General features: G+C 36.9%; 1 protein-coding gene across 1 annotated transcript in view; it reads right to left on the bottom strand.

Annotated features, from left to right (window-relative positions):
- Positions 1–20,157, bottom strand: part of DNAH12 (dynein axonemal heavy chain 12) — a 166,675-nt gene that overhangs the window by 122,937 nt on the left and 23,581 nt on the right. The window contains exons 9-16 of the mRNA XM_068981725.1: positions 19,818–19,974; positions 18,635–18,726; positions 14,139–14,317; positions 10,705–10,840; positions 8,339–8,464; positions 6,782–6,916; positions 6,023–6,216; positions 5,060–5,303 (exon numbers count right to left, since the gene is read on the bottom strand). Coding sequence (XP_068837826.1) covers positions 5,060–5,303; positions 6,023–6,216; positions 6,782–6,916; positions 8,339–8,464; positions 10,705–10,840; positions 14,139–14,317; positions 18,635–18,726; positions 19,818–19,974 — 1,263 coding nt within the window. The remainder of the gene's footprint in view (positions 1–5,059; positions 5,304–6,022; positions 6,217–6,781; positions 6,917–8,338; positions 8,465–10,704; positions 10,841–14,138; positions 14,318–18,634; positions 18,727–19,817; positions 19,975–20,157) is intronic.

The following is a 20,157-nucleotide window of genomic DNA, read 5'->3' as shown; positions in this document are numbered from 1 at the left end:
AACCTAGAGAAGGAAATAAATACCCTCCTGTGCTTATTTAACTTATATGCAGAGCACATCATGAGAAACACTGGACTGGAAGAAACACAAGCTGGAATCAAGATTTCTGGGAGAAATATCAATAAACTCAGATATGCAGATGACACCACCCTTATGGCAGAAAGTGAAGAGGAGCTAAAAAAGCCTCTTGATGAAAGTGAAAGAGGAGAGTGAAAAAGTTGGCTTAAAGCTCAACATTCAGAAAACGAAGATCATGGCATCCAGTCCCATCACTTCATGGGAAATAGATGGGGAAACAGTGGAAACAGTGTCAGACTTTATTTTGGGGGGCTCCAAAATCACTGCAGATGGTGACTGCAGCCATGAAATTAAAAGACTCTTACTCCTTGGAAGAAAAGTTATGACCAACCTAGATAGTATATTCAAAAGCAGAGACATTACTTTGCTGACTAAGGTCCGTCTAGTCAAGGCTATGGTTTTTCCAATGGTCATGTATGGATGTGAGAGTTGGACTGTGAAGAAGGCTGAGTGCCGAAGAATTGATGCTTTTGAACTGTGGTGTTGGAGAAGACTCTTGAGAGTCCCTTGGACTGCAAGGAGATCCAACCAGTCCATTCTGAAGGAGATCAACCCTGGGATTTCTTTGGAAGGAATGATGCTAAAGCTGAAGCTCCAGTACTTTGGCCACCTCATGTGAAGAGTTGACTCATTGGAAAAGACTCTGATGCTGGGAGGGATTGGGGGCAGGAGGAGAAGGGGACGACCAAGGATGAGGTGGCTGGATGGCATCACGGACTCGATGGACGTGAGTCTGAGTGAACTCCGGGAGTTGGTGATGGACAGGGAGGCCTGGCGTGCTGCGATTCATGGTGTCGCAGAGTCGGACATGACTGAGCAACTGAACTGAACTGAACTGAGGAAGCACAGAGAATCTCAAACAAGATGAACCCAAGCAGGTCCACACCAAGACACATTATAATTAAAATGACAAAAATTAAAGATAAAGAGAGAATCTTAAAAGCAGCAAGAGAAAAGCAACTAGTTATGTATTGTACAAGGGAACTCCCATAAGACCTTAAGCAGACTTTTCAGCAGGAACTCCGCAGAAGGAAGTGGAACAATATATTCAAAACGATGAAAGGAAAAAACTACAACCAAGAAAACTTTACCTGGCAAGGTTATTTTTCAGATTTATCTTTATCTCTGAAGAAGAGACAAAGACGTTCACAGACAAGCAAAAAGCTAAAAGAGTTTATCACCACCAAAAAGATCTTAACAAACAAACATTAAAAGAAATAACAAGTATAAATAAACAAAACTGTAAAAGGATAAATCTCAGTGGTAAAGGCAAACCTGGAGAAAAAGTAGTTAATTAACCACTCGTAAAGCTAGGAGGAAAGTTAAAAGACAAAAGGAGTAAAAAATCATCTCTATCTGCAATAGCAGTTAGGCAAAAATTAACAGATGTAAAAAGGATAAAACATTTGGGAAGGTTAGTAAAAATGTAAAGCATTCAAACTTAAGAAATCATCCACTTAAAATAGACATCTGTAATAGGTTGTTATAAATGAACCTCCTGGTAACTACAAACCAAAACCATGTAACAGTCACCACAAAAAGAGAGTCAATGCATCACGGAAAACCTCAAACAGGAAATTTTAAAATAACCGGGGACAAATGAAAATGAAAACATAACATTCCGAAATCCATGGGACACAGTGAAAGCAGTTCTAAAAGGAAATTCTACAGCAAACAAGTCCACCTCAGGAGATAAGAAAATTCTCAGTCTAACCTTAACCTGAAGGAACTAGGAAAAGAAGAACAGACAAACCCCAAAGATAGCAGAAGGAAGGAAATAATGAAGACCAGCATGGAAATAAATAAAATAGAAACTAAAAATAAAAAAGAGAAAGATCAATGAAGCTAAGAGCTAGTTCTTTTAAAAGACAAAATTGATAAACCTTTAACGAGACTCATTAAGAAAAAAAGAGAGAGCCCAAATAAATAAAATCAGAAATGAAAGAGAGGTTACAACTGACACCACAGAAATACAAAGGATCATAAGAAGCTACTGCAAACAATTATACACCATAAAATAGACAACCTAGAAAAAGTTAATAAATTCCTAGAAATGTAAAATCTTCCAAGACTGAATAAGGAAGAAATAGAAAATATGAACAGACTATCAGTAATGAAATTGCATTAGTAATAAAAAATGCCTAACAAAGAAAAGCCCAGGCCAGATGGCTTCACAGGTGAATTCTGCCAAACAATTAAAGAAGGGTTAACACTTTTCCTGAAACTATTCCAAAAAATTGCAGAGAAAGGAATGCTTCCAAATTTATTCTACAAGACCAGTTACCACCTGGATACCAAAACCAAAGAAAACACACAAAAAGAAAATTACAGGCAAACATCACTGATGAACATAGATGCAAAAATCCTCAACAAAATATGAACAAACTAAATTCAACAATTAATTAAAAGAATCATATATCATGATCAAGTGAGATTTATCCCAAGGATACATGGATGATTCAATATCTGCAAAGTAATCAATTTTAACCACATTAAAGAATAAAAATCATATGACCATCTCAATAGATATAGAAAAAGCTTTTGACAAAATTCAATATCCATTTATAATTTAAAAAAAACACCTCTCCACAAAGTGAGTATAGAGGGATCATACCTCAATATATTAAAGGCCATATATGACAAGCCCACAGCTATCATCAGACTCAATGGTGAAGAGCTGAAAACATTTCCTCTAAGTTCAGCAACAAGACAAAGTTGCTTACTGTAACCATCTTTATTCAACATAGTATTAGAAGTCCGAGTGACAACAGGGAGAGCGCGTTTGATTCCTGGTTGAAGAACTAAAATCACACGTGGCCCAGCCAAAAATAAAGAAAGAAAATAGCAGGGAAAAAAATTATTGATACTACTAGTGGTATGGGACAATTTATCTTCCATCTCAAGATGACTTTCAGAGATTATGATGGTGCCCTGCTATGAAGACAGGAATAATGGATGTTGCTGATAAGAAAGGAAAAGAGGAATATCATCTGGATAAATGTAAAACATAACCAAAGGCTTAAATGCTAACAATAAACTACAACTAAATCTCTAACTGAAGAAAAAAGAAAGAAAATAAAAATTACTAATATTTGGAATGAAAAAGGAGTTACTCCTAAAGATTTCACAAACATTAAAAGATAATAAATAAAAGTTATGTGCATTGGAGAAGGAAATGGCAACCCACTCCAGTGTTCTTGCCTGGAGAATCCCAGGGACAGGGGAGCCTGGTGGGCTGCCGTCTATGGGGTCGCACAGAGTCGGACATGACTGAAGTGACTTAGCAGCAGCAGCAGCAGCATGAGCAACTTTATGGCAATAAACTTAACAGTTTTCAGAAATGGAAGATTTCCTTGAAAATTACAGTTTACTAAAACTGACATAAAATTAACACAAAACCCAAATATTCCTATATCTATTTTGAAAAAATAAAACTGCTTTCAAAATCCTTCCCATAAAGTTCCAAGTCAATGGTATCACTGGCAAATGTTTCTCTAAAATATTTTTTAAAAGAAATAATAACAATTTCATTCAAATCTCTTTTGGAAAATAGAGATAGAATTTCCTGTTTGTTTCATAAAGTCAACATAATCCTGATAACAAAACTTGACATAGATATTACAAGAAAATTAAGACCAATATCTCTCCTGAATATAATCTCAAAAATCCTCAATAAAATATTAACATACAAAGTCTAGTCTTCCTAGTCCTGTTTCCAGAACTATTTATATCCTGTAAATCAGTAAGGAAAAGACCAACTATTAAATAAAAAAATAGACAACGAGAAGACCAAATAGTTCAAAAGCAAAGAAATACAAAATATTCTTAAATATATTAATTTATGCTTAACACTTTATGTAATAAGAAAAATGAAATTCTACTAGTAGATTACCAAAAACCCAAGTATGATGACACTCTGTTGTCAAGGTTGGTTTAAGTATATATTGGTAAAACACATACAGAAGATAATTCAACTGTAGACTTGAACCTGAAATTTACTCTTTGGCAATTTACCTTGCAGTTCTCACTTCATACTTAGAAATTTTTACACCAATATATAATATTTATAGGTGTAAAAAATAATGAAAAAACTCTATATACAGCAAGAAAAGATCTCTAAGATAAATTAAGCAAAACAATGGGGGAAATAATACATACAGCATGTTAATTTTATGTAAAAAGATAGGAGATTTAGAAAATATACTCATATCATTATATGTGTTAAAAAAAAAACTCTTAAGTATACAAAAGAGAGTAATAGCATAGCAAGGAGAAGTTCAGGTGTATCTTTTTTATATTTATAAGCCATGTGTATTTACTAAATATTAAAAATAATTTAAAGTAGTTTAAAAGTTTCTTCAGGCAGCTCACAGAATCTCTGAGAGTGCTAGACATGGACTGGAACCATGCTGAAAATCCCATGACAGTTTGCACTCTGAGCATGCTGACAGTGGAAGCGTGGCTCTACCAGCCGTATGAACCACGGCCACCACTGCCTTGGGAGGTTGGATGCATTATTTACTGCCGCAAAAACTGTTACTATCCTCTCTTTAAAGATGAGGTGAGCGACACATGAGAGGCTAACTATCTTACACAAGGGGCATATTGCCATTACTAAGCACAGACGTGTGATATAAACCTAGGTAGTATGACTTCAAAGCTTTCTCAGGTAACTGGGACTCTGTGCTGCTGCTCACAGTATAGGCCAACCTGTTTATTCAGTAATTTTTTTATCCTCCTCATATCAGTGTACCTGGTCGTTAAAGTCTTTTCTATTTGTCAAGCATGTTCTAGCATGTTCTGTGAAGGGACTGATTACGATGACTTCCTCAGGACAGAATAAAGCATGTATTAAGAAATAGATCAAGTTTTCTGGATTCAGCCATGGTTTTTCTTTTCAGTTTTTCCATTTCTCTTCATTAGCACTTGCTGCAAACAGTTCCAGCAGGGCTTTCTAAAATGCCATTAAATGTGTTCATACCTTAAAAACTTTTATCTGCTCCATTACTGTAGTGCACATAGTAATGGTAGGATTCTCTTTTGGTTCCTCTTCAAGTTTCTCTTCTTCCAGAGATCGTCTTTTTGCTGCTTTTCTTTTTTCTTGTAATTCCTTCTTTTGCTTTGTTTGGAAAAATTTCAGAGTCTTAAAAATTTCCCGGGAAAATTCCTCTACATCAGTTTCCATGGCTTCCCCATTAAGGTCCAAAAACCCTCCATCCATCCACCTGAAAGAAAAAATAATATTAAACTCAGAGACTTTTGGTGTGTTAAGAGGCCTTAGGCTAGGTCCTTCATCTTGTGTTTTGGGTTTTTTTAATATAAATTTATTGATTTTAATTAGAGGCTAATTACTTTACAATATTGTATTGGTTTTGCCATACACCAACATGAATCCACCATGGGTATTCACGTGTTCCCCATCCTGAACCCTCTTCACACCTCCCTCCCCGTACCATCCCTCTGGGTCATCTCAGTACACCAGCCCCAAGCAGAGCTGAGCAAGAGCAGTTAACTGTTTTTCTCAGTCACACGGAGCTGATGACAGAGATAATACTAAATCCACCACTTAAGCTATGCTGCATGTGCTAAAATATGAATCAGATTGTTAAAGGACAATTAATGGTACCCAAATAAAATGCTGATTTGACTCCATACTTTTAATTTTTGGTGTTAAGCATGAGTCAAATCAACTAACTGCATTAAAAATGGAATCAAATCTGGAAAACCCAAATAAGACTTAATTGGATATTATATTAATAAGGTTAGGTAGTACCCTAGCAACATTTGACACTTCTCCTATATGATATTTGATTTTTCTATCAAATGGACTGGTAAGTCCTACTTTTAAACACTTAGCCAACAACAACAGCAATAAAAATCAATGTATGTTTTATAAATCTTTTTATATCTTTGCTGAACTGTCTATTACATTACCAGAAATTACCGTTTTTCTGTTCGTTGCCACTTCAAAACTAAATTAAAAAACTTCTGATAGGGCTCAATGTTAACTTTTAATTTATCCAGTTCAGGATATTTTGTCAGTTCCCATTTGAAAAGTTCCTCTTCTTTATTAATAAACTGAACTGCTTCTTCAGATTCCTGAATACGTTTTTGTAGTTGTCTTACATCTGTCACATACTGAAAGCAAAGCATTTTTCATTTCAAGAAATACTCAAGTAATGTTATAAAAATAAGATTAAACAATACTTCATAGGCTATGTCCTTGCATATATATATATAGCGGCTTTATATATCAACTGCACAGCAATATTATGACAGAAAGCAAAAAATGGCTATGTCTACTTAACAAAAAGAAAACTAACCCACAAAAAAGATTACATAATTAGCAGCAGTTCCAGGCCCCTTTTTGCCTTAGTAAGCACATGCTTTTCTATATTATACAAACATGCCTGCTAGCGTGCTAAGTTGCCTCAGTCGTGTTTCACTCTTAGCGACTCTGTGGACTGTATCCTGCCAGGCTCCTCTGTCCATGAGATTCTCCAGACAGGTGGACTGGAGTGGGTTGACATGCCCTCCTGCAGAGGATCTTCCCAACCCAGGGATCAAACCCACATCTCTTATGTCTCCTGCATTGGCCAGGCAGGTTCTTTATTTACCACTGGAGCCACCTGGGAAACCCTATACAAACATGTCCTATACTTATCTACCAGCCTGCCACAGCTACTGTCTATATTTATCAGACCTGTTGCATGCGGTCCAATTCTGCAAATTCTGCAAATTCTTCCATGTGCCGTGATTCCTTTTCTACTTCCAAAATCAGTTTCTCTCTCTTTGCTATTAGTTCATTTTCTTTTCTATGTTTAGCATTCTCAATGAGCTTTAAAAGAAAACAATTTCATCATGTTAATTATTTTGCCACAAAACAAAGAATGATCATATGAGAAATATAAATGCTTTGTACAGTAACAAAAAACATCAGCAAAGTAAAAGTAAAACATTGTACAAAAAACATTGACGGATATGAAAGGAAAAGAATAATAAATTACACAGAAAAAAATTTCTGTATCTCCCAAGTGACCATAATAATTTTTAAGTAGATATTTTAACTATTTAACAGATTCTGGGAAAATAATAAAACCTACCATATATCGAGCATTTCTTATGTCAAGAATTATTAAACACTTTACCTACATTACCACAAGTATTATATCCTCATTTCAGAGATGAAGAAATTTAAGCATATAGAGATTAAGAGGCAAGTCCAATGTCACAAGATCATGAAACTCAAAATCTGGATTAGAACTCTGGATTATCTGGCTGAAGTCAATGCTTTTCATTACTATACTGTCTCACTTCCCAATTTAGGAAAAGCTAGCTTAAATTAGGACTTTTACAAAATTTAAACTATATTCAGTATTAATATAAAATCCTGAATCTGCAACTTCCTCCTGGGAAAGTTACTTAACTTCTCTGAGACACATTTTTCTCAGCTATGAAATGGGGGAAATAAGAGCACCTGGGATTTTTGTCAGTATTAAATGATTTAATAAATGGAGAGTACTGAGCACAGTGCTTATGATTATTATTCTTTTAGTAATTTCCTTTTTAAAAATTTATTTATTTTGGCTGTGTTGGGTCCTCACTGTGGCTCGAGGGATCTTCACTGGGGCATGCAAACTTCTTAGTTGTAGCTTGAGAACTCTTAGTTATGGCCAGGGATCAAACCGTAGTCCCCTGCGTTGGGAGCATGGAGCCTAGCCGCTGGATGACCAGGAACCCCCCTATTATTAATTTGATGACCGTTCTAACTTTTTAATGTCAGTCCCACTTTTTAAAACCTTATGGGTTAAGCCTGTCTTAAGCCTGCGGGGCCATAAATGTTTCTAATCCCAAACTCATACTGACACATGAAGTTACTTTTTAAAAGTAGATGGCAAGGGACTCCCCTGGTGGCACAGTGGACGGGAATCTACCTGCCAGGAGATGTGGGTTTGATCCCTGGTCTGGGAAGATTCTGCAGGCCTCAGAGCAACTAATCCTGTGCCACAACTACTGAAGCCTGTGAGCTCTACAGACTACTCCACAACAAGAGAAACCACCCAAGGAGAAGCTACCGCAACTAGAAAGTAGCCCCCACTCTCTGCAACTAGAGAAAGCCCACATGCAGCCAAAAATAAATTTAAAAAATATAGCAGTGTGTAACATCAAAAAAACATAGATGGCAAGTATGTATGAAAATTAAATGAACATTGAACTTAAAATACAGAATACAAAAATACATAAGGAAAAATGTATTTACCTCATCATTTTCATCAAAGATGGGATTAATTTTCCAAGGCCACATAAGGACAGCTGAATTTAAAGCTAAGTCTTCTGGAGGAAATAGAAATACATCTAAAAAGTAACTCATCCGGCGTTTGGATTCCTGTAGAAGAAAATCCAGATATGTTAAACCATGTAGAAAATCTAAGTCAGTGAAAGTGAAAGCCACTCAGTCGTGTCCAACTCATTGCAACCCCATGGACAGTCCATGGAATTCTCCAGGCCAGAATACTGGAGTGGGTAGCCATTCCCTTCTCCAGGGGATCTTCCCAACCCAGGGATGGAACCTAGGTCTCCCGCACTGCAGGTGGATTCTTTACCAGCTGAGCCACAAGGGAAGCCCTAAAGCATTATGAAAAAGAGAAACAACAATTTCTAATACTTTTTCAAATTTCAATCTGACTCAGATTATTAACTGATATTTCATATCACCCAAATCACATGGGTATTTCAATAACTATAGGATTATTTATCTGGCTTCATAGCACACAATTGAAGACTTTTATAGTAAGAGCATTTAGTTTGCTCCCTGGTGGCTCAGATGGTAAAGAATCTGCCTGCAATGCAGGAGATCCAGGTTTGATCCCTGAATTGGGAAGATGCCCTGAAAAAGGGAATGGCAACCCACTCCAGTATTCTTGCCTAGAGAATACAATGGACAGAGGAGCTTGGCAAGCTACCGTGCATGGGGTCACAGAGTCGACACGAATGGAGGACTAACACACACAGAAACACATGCCAAAATTAAAGTTTTTTAATAGTTTTCACTTGCAATTGACTTAAGATAAAAGTACTTGATTATCCATGTATACGGCTGAAAATGGTGATCAAATATGTGTTTTCTCAGTAACTCTGGGTTTTTTTTTAAGGATTTTACAGTTTTATTCTTATGTATTTAATTTTTTAATCTGTGGTGACAAAGATTTTAACATCTTTTATTTTGTTTTGCATCTTCAGTAACAGTACCACTTCTTTTGCCTACCATTGAAACTGAAAGTGAAGTCACTCAGTCGTGTCCGACTCTTGAACTGTAGCCTACCAGGCTCCTCTGTCCATGGGATTTTCCAAGCAATAGTACTGGAGTGGATTGCCATTTCCCTCTCCAGGGGATCTTCCCCACCCAGGGACTGAACCCAGGTCTCCCGAATTGTAGAAGGACGCTTTACCGTCTGAGCCACCAGGGAAGTCCTACCATTAGTATATAGCAATTGTCCAGAAAGAGTTTAGGAGTGACTGGCAAAAAACACATTATTTAAAACCAAGAGATTTACCTGAATAAGACATTAAATATCTTTGCCCCTTATAACTTGCACTGATCTGTACGCAGTGCTGTAATTTCTAAGAACTGAAATAAAGATTCAAAGGCTAATTTAAGAGTTTTTGTTTGAGATACACATAGGATGTATATGTATATAATATATATAATGTTCAGAATGCATTATATATGTATTATATTGCACACAGAAATTAACCCAATAAAACCTGATTCATAGAACTAGCTGTATTAATAGATAATAGGAGAAAATGCATAAGATCATACCAATAGATGAAAAAAATAAAATTCAACATCCAATCATAATAATGTTTTTAAATTAATTTTCATTGGAGTATGGCACCCCACTCCAGTACTCTTGCCTGGAAAATCCCATGGACGGAAGAGCCTGGAAGGCTGCAGTCCAGGGGGTCGTGAAGAGTCGGACATGACTGAGCGACTTCACTTTCACTTTTCACTTTCATGCATTGGAAATGGCAACCCACTCCAGTGTTCTTTCCTGGAGAATCTCAGGGACGCTGGAGCCTGATAGGCTGCCGTCTATGGTCGGACACGACTGAAGTGACTCAGCAGCAGCATAGTTGATTTACAATGTTGTGTTGGTCTCCTGTGTACAGCAAGTCTGTATACCACTGGATCGCCAGGGAGGCTCCCTGCATCTCATATTTTTAAACAAAAATTAGAGTGTAATATAGGTGAATAGGTATATAACTTCGTGTTGGGGAAGGCATGAGCATATGTACTACTAAATGTAGAAACTATAAAAGAAAATATTTTTTAAACCTTTGTTAAGGATGCACATATGGAGGAACTAAAGGGAAAAAATGATTACTGTAGAAACCAGGTTGACACCTCTAAGAGGTGGAGAAAGGGAAGTAATTACGGTCAGAAAGTCACATGCAACGGATTTCTAGGATGCTGGCAATATCCTATTTCTTCACCTGGGTGGTGGCAACATAGGTGTTCACTTTATAAGTTTGTTTAACCACGTGTGTTATTCATTTCCAATATGTGTACCATATTTCACAATGAAAAAAAATTTTTTATTATGTAAATTAAAAAATTCCTACCTTGATCCGTGAAACCAACTCCTGAATTCCTACAGTTCGGGCTTTTTCTACATAAGATATAAGCTCCATCATTTCCTCTGTTGTCTCAGGAACTTTTAACGCATGCTCTTTAACTGCTTCAAATTCACTGCAAATACTGACATAATACCTTGCTTTATTATAGGTACAGTAATTAACCCTATCTTAGGCTCAATTGTGATTTACTATAAAATAGGAACTGTGATCCTAAAAACAATCAGTTAGGTATCTTAAAATATTTAAGTATAACTTAACTGACACAACTCAGGATATACCATAGATTTATAAAATCTATAAAATTAAGGCAACATTTTCAGTGTGAAATAGAGCATGCTTTGGATCAATCAGGCGGCTCTGTATCTAAATACTGCCTCATCTGCTACTAGCTTTGAGTATTTATGTGAATTTCATAGGCTTAATTTCCATATTTGTAAACTGAAGTTATTAAATTCATCTTATGGGATTGTTGTAATACAATAATGAATAATGAATGCAAAAGAGCCCAGTGCATAGTACACTCTCAATTACTGGTAACTATAGTGTTAGTATAATCATTAGCTTAATTATTACTAGCAGCAGTAATGTCCCTTGTGAAACATGGCAACTGAAAAGATCAAATCTCTGCATACATTTTAAAAACCCATGATTCTTTCAGAAAGTCTATGTATGTATGAACCTATTAATAGATACCCTATACCTATACCCATTATTTAACTAAGATATATTTCATAGAATTTTTTCCCTATGCTTTGCAGTATCAGTATTGTCATGCCATTGCTAGAAATATCAGAAAAACTCCTTGCAAAAACAAAGTACAAAAGAGGTAAATGATTTTAAAAATGAATTTTAGTTTGTGCAGGTATTTCATTTATATTATGTAATTATACTTATTCATTTATTTAATAAATAATTGAATACCCACAGTGTGCTAAGCAACGTTCTAAGCATTGGAGATATAACAACAAATAGATCAGGTCCCTATCATCATAAAGCTTACATTCAAGCTGATGAGAGAGACAAAACATACATAAATATATAACACAGTGTTAGATAGTAAAAAGTTCTATGAAGAAAAAAAAAAGTAAAGGGATAAAGAATGATGGCGTATAGAGAAGGAACCAGAATTTTATATAAAGTGACCAGGAATGAACTCTCTAGAGAGGTGATAATTCAAAATGAGAGAGAGAAAAAAAAAGAGTCATACAAATATCAGGGGGAAAGCTTCCAAGGAAGAAAAATAACAAGGATAAAAGCCTGAGGTAGCAAAAAGCTTTGAATAGTTTAGGAATGGCAAGCAGAGCAGTGTCAATACCAAAAAAGAGGATAGAACATGAAGTTGTAGAGATGAACAGAAATCAGATCACGTAGGGCTTGACAGCAATTTTCCTAAAGCTTTTTTGTGTGTGTGTGAATCATTTTTAAAGTCTTTATTGAATTTGTTACAATATTACTTCTGCTTCACGTTTTGGTTTTTTGGCCATGAGGCATGTAGGATCTTAGCTCCCTCACGAAGAATCCAATCCACACCCCCTGCATGGGAAGGCAAATTCTTAACCATTGGATCACCAAGGAAGTTCGACGGTTGACTTTTGATTATCAATATTTTAAGAGTGGCTTCCCTGGTGGTCTAGTTGTTGGGAGTCCACCTGCCACTGCAGAGGACAGGAGTTCGATCTCTGGTCCAGGAAGACCCCACGTGCCAGGTGGCAACTAATACAGTGTGCCACAACCACCGCGCCTGAGCTCTACAGCCTGTGCTCGGCAGCAAGAGAAGCCACCACAGCAGGAAGCCCGCTCACTGTAAAGAAGAGTAGTGCCCTCTTGCTGCAATTTAGAAAGTCTGTGCACAGCAACAAAGGCTCAGCACAGCCAAAAATAAATATTAATAAGTAAATCTTTAAAATTATTTAGAAAAATAGTTTTTTAGAAGGATATATTAATGTTGATAATGCAAAAACTGGGCAGATGATTCTACTGTGGGTGCTTTCTTCTTTCTAGAGCAGAATCTGAGTCCTTTTGGAGCAACAATATAATTAAAAGAAAAGGAGGTGGAAGTTCCATGGCAGTCCAGTGGCTAGGACTGCATGCTTCCACTGCGGGAGGCACAGGCTCGATCCCTGGTCGGGGAACTAAGATCCCCCAGGCTCTGTGGCACAGCCAAAAGCAAAACAAAACAGAAAAGGAAAGAGGGCAAACAAGATTAGTGCGAGCAAGTTTGCCCAAGCAGATACTAAACCAAACTGTGAAGTAAGAAAATTGCTCTTTATTATTAATTTATTTAATAAATTATGCTTAACACAGTGGTACACATTTCCTTTTAAAGAAAACTATTTATTTGTTTATTTGGCTACAGCAGGTCTTAGTCACGGCATGTGGGATCTTTCATTTGTGGCATGTGGGATCTAGTACCCTGACCACGGATTGAACCTGGGCCCCCTGCATTGGGAATAGAGAGTCTTAGCAATGGGACCACCAGGGAAGTTCCCATTTCCTTCTTTTGATGTTATCTAATTCACATAAGGAACTTAGGAAGAAACCAAAGCATGAACGAGGCAGAGGAAAATGGACAACTTTTCAACTGCTCTTCTGCCATGAGTTTATAATAAGACAGTTACTTGTTGAAAGTAGTAGAATTTTCCAGAAAAGTGACCAATATTACAAAAGTAAATACCAAAAAGTCGTGTCAAACATAAATCATTTTAAAAATTAACTGTGGTATTGTCATTGCTATTACTCAATGGGATTGTTAGAAAGTATCTAATACTTTATCATCTTCAACATCATTGTGTAATATAATTTTGTATAAAATATGGCTAACCAACACTTAACTTTCTGACAGTCATTTTTTTTATTGACTTGAAAATATTTATTGATGTAATAGCTCCCTTTCTTGGGTACATATTCTCTGCCAAGCATGGTGCTAAATCCTATACAAATGTTATCTGTGATCTAACATCAGTTCTGCAAGGCAAGGTATTATTTTTCATAACTGGCACAGCAGGAAATTGAGGCTCAGGGAAATTAAGTAACTTGCCTAGAGTCATAGAACTACTTCATGGTAGAGCCAGGATTCAAATCCAGGTCTCTCTGATTTCAAAGCACATAATTTTCTCACATTGCTTCTGGGAAAATAAACAGCTAACATTTCTTAAGTACCATGTTCTAGGCACTGTGCTAAGTGTTTTATATAAATATTAGTTTTAATCCTTATTGAAGCTGGAGAAAAAACATTGTAAGCACTTATATTTTAATCTTATATTTTTAAACAAGAATTGCTATTTGCAAACTATCTGGTTGGCCAAAAATTCATTTGGGTTTTCCTGTAAGAAGGCCAGTGGAATTTTTTTTTTTTTTTTTGGACAACCCAATATTTCTTTTACTCTAAAATTCTGAGTTTGGCAACTGATTCTACTTACCTTTCATTTTCTTTCCTGTGTTTTGAAGCTATATCATTTAGCAACATGTTTGCAAAGGCTCTTGCTTTGTTTGTTAGGCCTGTCTTCAAATCTTCACAATCCAAACGCACCATAGGGAAATGAACCCACTGAGGCAAAAGCATTATTTCTGAAGCAAGATTGAAAAATTTTCCTATAAACTTTAAAAAAGGATTTAAAACAAAAAGGTTAGATTTTCAAATTCATCTGTGATTTGACAGTACAGTATTATGGTAAAATTATTAATTATATACTATAAGTATAAATCCATTTATTTTTGCTAAGGAATTAAATTTCTTTCCATTGTTGCACCGAATTTCCCCCCCTGTCCTTTCATTAAGGAATTTACCAATTTAACAGTAAATATCCAATACAATGCCATTTATAGCATCAAAAATATCTGGACATGTCACAAGGTGAAATTCCCCTCAGTAACTATTAAAAAGAATATGATCAAAGCCACCTATCTCTCAGTTTAAAAGCAAATCTTTATCATGTGACAATTTGTGTAGCTCACTAATACTTGGTTGGGCCATTACTAATGCCTCACTGAAAATTCTAGTTCAATCTTCAGGAAAATAAATAAAAGAAACTTTTTGGTATTGGTCAAAATAATCCAGGAGAGAAACATTGTGCCCTGCTGTTACCAAAGTTCCAAGTTATTGCAATTTATACAAATTCTTAATACCTAGACACACTGGGGTAATTTTTTTTATTTAAGCAAAGTAGTGTAGAATAAAACCTGACACGTTATATTGTGACAAGCTTTATGGAAAGTGAAACATACCTGTCAACTTTGGGCAACTTTGACTTAATTTCACAATCCATCTTTAATGTTGCCTCTTTACCTTCCTCCTCACCTCACCTCCACCCCCCACCAAAATACCTCATATTCCTTTTATTCTTCACTAAGGAGACTTTTTCTTCATCTTCCTCGCTCTGAAGGCTACTTTATTTTTCTAGTCTCCCATATTTAGTTGAGTGTGCTTAAAATTTTCAGTGTTTAAGGGAACTGAAGGTATTAATTGGTTCAAAGGCTACACTGAGTAGTCTTGGTTCTTGGTTAAAAATATGCCAAATAGTCAGTTGAACTGATGGCACCAGAATAAGGAGAACAGATGGCCCTTTATCCTCAAGGGCCATCACCCATTTTTTCTGGGATGTGATTAACAGATATGGAAAATAAAAGGTCTGGATCAAAGAAAATATGACACGTTGAAAACAATGCAAATGTCTGAACAGACTTCAGTAACCTTTGCAGTAACATTAAACAGTCTAAAAGACATAAAACTAGAATTCCAGAATTGAAGGAAGGAGACAAGTTTTTTTAAATGAAGCAATAATGTGTGAATATTTTTCAAGGTTGATAAGAACTATACAGATCTAAGAATCTCAATCTTCTCAAGAGGAAAGAATACAAAAGAAACAACAATAAGCACTTCACAATCAAATTGCTGAGAAGCATCAAAAAAGAGAAAATCTTAAAAGAAGTCATATTTTTAAAATTACAGAAAGAAACCCAGAGAAGACTTCCAACATGACAATGTGAGGAGTTCTGTGGACATGGTCCCCAGTGAAAGTGATGAATATTAAAATGTGTTAGTTGCTCAGCTGCGTCCCACTCTTTGTAATCTCATGGACCGTAGCCCGCCAGGCTCCTCTGTCCATGGAATTCTCCAGGCCAGAATACTGGAGTGGATTGCCATTCCCTTCTCCAGGGGATCTTCCTGACCCAGGGATCCAACCCAAGACTCTTGCATTGCAGGCAGATTCTTTTTGGTCTGAGTCACCAGGGAAGATCCTCTGGAGAAGGGAATGGCTACCCCTTCTAGTATTCTGGCCTGGAGAATTCCATGGACAGGGGAGCCTGGCGGGCTACAGTCCATGAGATTGCAAAGAGTCGGACGCAACTGAGTGACTAACACATTATTTTAAAAACAAGGATTTAATTTAAAATCACTTAAAATCGTCATAAGAGTATACAGAAAATGAACAAACATCTATTGGTGAAACTTTATGAAAATTTAGAAGGAAAAGTGAGAATCTGTGGTATTTAAACCTGGATTACTTCCTCCCACCCTGCTGCCAGCTCAGAATGTGGAAACTCCACTCCAGACAAGTGCAGTCAAGAATAGAGGGCTCCCTCACCACCCAGGTTTCAGTTGGATGGCTTAACTAGTTTTGTTAAAGCTAGGTTCTTGGTGAATGTAGTTGGAAGGTGGGAACTCCCTTGTACCACACAAATACCACTCATGGAAGGGAGGGTCGATCTTGGTCATGGTACCACTGAGAATACTGAGACACAATCACATTTGCCTTCACCGGGAAGGTGGCAGCTCCATAGCAGAAAAGAGACAAGGCTAACCTCAGGTTAGTACTCTCTACTCCACTGAGTCTGGGCTTCCCAGATGGCACTAGTGATAAAGAACCTGCCTCCAGTACAGGAGACACAGGAAATGCGAGTTCAATTCCCTGGGTCGGGAAGATCTCCTGGAGAAGGAAATGGCAACCCACTCCAGTATTCTTGCCTGAAAAATCCCATGGACAGAGGAGCCTGGCAGACTACAGTCCACAGGGTCTCAAGAGTCAGACATGACTGAACTGACTTAGAATGCACACACTCCACTGAGTGCGCGACTTCTTCAGTGGGATTGTCACTGAGAGAAGCCTGTCACTATCCCCATTCCCAGCTCCAAGGCCTTGGCTCAGACATTTTGCCTGGAAGTGAAGGAAAAGCATGCCATAAAATAGATACCTCCTAATCTTTTCCCAAAGGAATTGACTTCTGTTGCAACAGAACATGGAAAAATTCAAGCCTAACTGTGCCCTCAAAAACAGTGGAGGTTGTGGTAAGGAGCAACTGTGAGGAAAATTCAGTGATTTGGTGAAGATTCAAGCTAAATCATAGACCAGCTATTTGAGAGAAAGAGCCAGGGAAGGAGACTGTTGGTAGGATCCCTCCTAGGGTAGAATAACTATCGAACACTGACTCTGGCAACTGCTTTTTCAAGGGAGTCTGAATTTGTTTACAGTAGAGCAACTTATACCTCTATGGAATTGTTGAAAACAATACAGCAATTAACCAGCAGTAAGTGAAGACTAACAGCCATGTATAGCCAGAGAAAGAGAGAAGAAAGACATTTGAAACCATGGCCTTTCCAGGATGACTTTCGGCATGCCCAACGCTGTGGCTCCCTGAGGAGCAGCACTTGGTACTTCGGAGGGTGTGGGGAGCAAAACAGACGTCACTAAAATAATCTGCCCAGTCTCTAAACAAATAAACAAGCTAATAAAAATAGCAAACTGGAAGGGAGACCAGTGCCTGGAGTTGCTACAGTATATTACCTAAAATATCCGGATTCCAACAGAAAATTATGGGACATACGAAGAAACAAGAAAGCAGGACCCATACACTGATAAAACAAAACAAAATAAAAAAACACAGTCAGGGACTTCCCTAGCATTCCAGTGGTTAAGACCTGAGTTTCCAGTGTAGAGGCCATGAAAGATTCCCACAGGATGCTGGAAGATCCCGTGTGCCACAGCTAAGACCCAAAGCAGCCAAATAAATAAATAAAAATAAACATTTTTTAAAGTATTAATGGAATTTTTCACAGAACTAGAACACAATTATTCTAAAATTTGTACAGAAACACAAAACACCTTAGATATTGTATTCCTAACTACCTATTCTTCAGCTGTACTTGTGCACTCAGCCACTCAGTTGTGTCCAGCTCTTTCCCAACCCATGAAATGTAGCCCCACCAGGCTCCTCTGTTCATTCCTCAGCCATGTGGGGTTTATTCAACGTTCTCTGAACACCTCTAAATACTTTTGGCCCTGTCTTATGTTACATTTCCTCTCTTCTTCACCTATAAACATATATTTCAAAGCCCAGCCCACTTTTCATTTCTTCATCAGCTTACCGATGCAAAAGTAGCCATTCCTTCTTCTGAGGTTCCATGCCACTTTGTCCCTATCTCCATTCTAGTACTAATTTCAAAATATTACAGTTGGGCTTCCCTGATAGTGTAGTTAGTAAAGAATCCTCCTGCAATTTAGGAGACCCCAGTTCGAGTACTGGATCGGGGAGATCCCCTGGAGAAGGGATAGGCTACCCACTGTATAGTCCATGGGTGGCAAAGAGTCGGACACGACTAATCAGCTTTCACTTTCACAGTTGTTATTTCTATGTCTGGTTTCCATGTCCAATATAACCTCTTGAGGATAATGTTTATATATTATTTATTTTTGTATAACCAAAATATTGCTATGTGTCTGAATGTGATGAAAAGTTATTTTTGTTGAATCAATGAATGAGCTAAATGAATAAGGGAATTATTAGATGAACATATGAGTTTACTAGAATGATGTTTTTAATAAGAAATTCTATTAACTCAGACCAATGCATTTATTTTTTAGAATAAAAAATCTTAATTTTAAAAATAAATTCAAAAAAGCATTAATGAAAAACATACCTCTGTGTATTCATCAAAAGTATGATCCTGTGCCTGAAAAGTCTCTATCAGCTTAACAGCAGTCCCATCAATGAGCCAACTGTACTTTTCAACTGAAAATTAATAATCTAATTTAAATCTCAATTACACTCTTTTAAAAAGATAAAGTGCTTTTTATACAGTCATAGACTAGAGCAGCCTATTTAATTAAATAGTATTAATAGACTAATAACCTACATTAACAGGAATAGATATAATAACATAAAATAAACCTAACAAGCAAACCAGATTAAAAGTAGACTTTTAAAGTAAAAACAATAGTTTATATAAAATAACTTAGAGGTACAGATAAAGCGTCCTTGGTGACTCAGACAATAAAAATCTGCCTGTAATATGGGAGACCTGGGTTCAGTCTTGGGTTGGGAAGGTCCCTTGGAGAAGGGAATGACTACCTATTCCAGTATTCTTGCCTGGAGAATTCCATAGACAAAGCCTGAGCCTGGTGGGCTACAGTCCATGGGGTCACAAAGGGTCATACACAACTGTGTGACTAACATTTTCAACACTACTCTGAACTAATGCTTTTAAGGGCTTCCCAGATGGTGCAGTAGTTAAGAATCTGCCTGCCAATACAGGAGATGCGGGTTCAATCCCTGGGTCAGGAAGATCCCCTGGAGTATAAAAAGGCAACCCACTTCATTTTCCTTGCCTGGAGAATTCCATGGACAGAGGAGCCTGGACAGCTACAGTTCATGGGGCTGCAAAGAGTCGGACATGACCGAGTGACTAACACTTTCACAGATAAGCCAGTTAATAAAAGATTTTGGTTAATAGAATGTCAAATAACAACTATTTATCCTGACCCCATAACATACTTGAAGAGACAATTAAGCTGAAATTGTTAGAAATTACCTTGCTTTTGCCCTTGATTTAACCTTCTGCTTATATCAGCATCCTTTCTCTCTATGTTTTGACTTTATGACCCTGCTCCAGTTAATATTCACCCTTTGGACGGAATAACAGAATTCAGGTTTCTTGGGTTTGATCCATGACTCTGTCAGAAGCCATGCCTATGCTCACTTCCTGCTCTCTCTGGTCTTTCACAACAGATCCAGACCACCAAATATCTGACAAAATTCTAGTAAAAATAAAATGGCATTTTTTTATCACAAAAAAAGAGATATAATATTTGTGTCATATATACCGTATGTTGCATAATGTTTTCTTGCGCCTTCTAAGTTATGATGTATTGCCACCTTCAGCGTATCAAGAGCCCACTGTAACACGTGTTCAGGAAGTTCTGTGTCAAGATTCACAGGTGTTGAAGTTCCTGATAGCCAAGAGGGTACTGTTTGGACATTCTAACAGATATAAAAATGACAATTCATGAAATAAATATCTGTACAGTTGGTCTATATGTAGATCTTATATTATACTTAAATTCATTTCAGGTTTCAATGGTCCAGGAAAAAATAACGATGCAAAATAATGATTTAAAATATAAAACCTTAGTTGGCTTAGTTTTTTATCATTCAGCAAATATC

This window comes from Capricornis sumatraensis, chromosome 10, assembly GCF_032405125.1.
Source record: "Capricornis sumatraensis isolate serow.1 chromosome 10, serow.2, whole genome shotgun sequence".
NCBI lineage: Eukaryota > Metazoa > Chordata > Mammalia > Artiodactyla > Bovidae > Capricornis > Capricornis sumatraensis.
The sequence above is the reverse complement of the archived record's forward strand: the minus strand, read 5'-3'. Positions and strand labels throughout refer to the sequence as shown.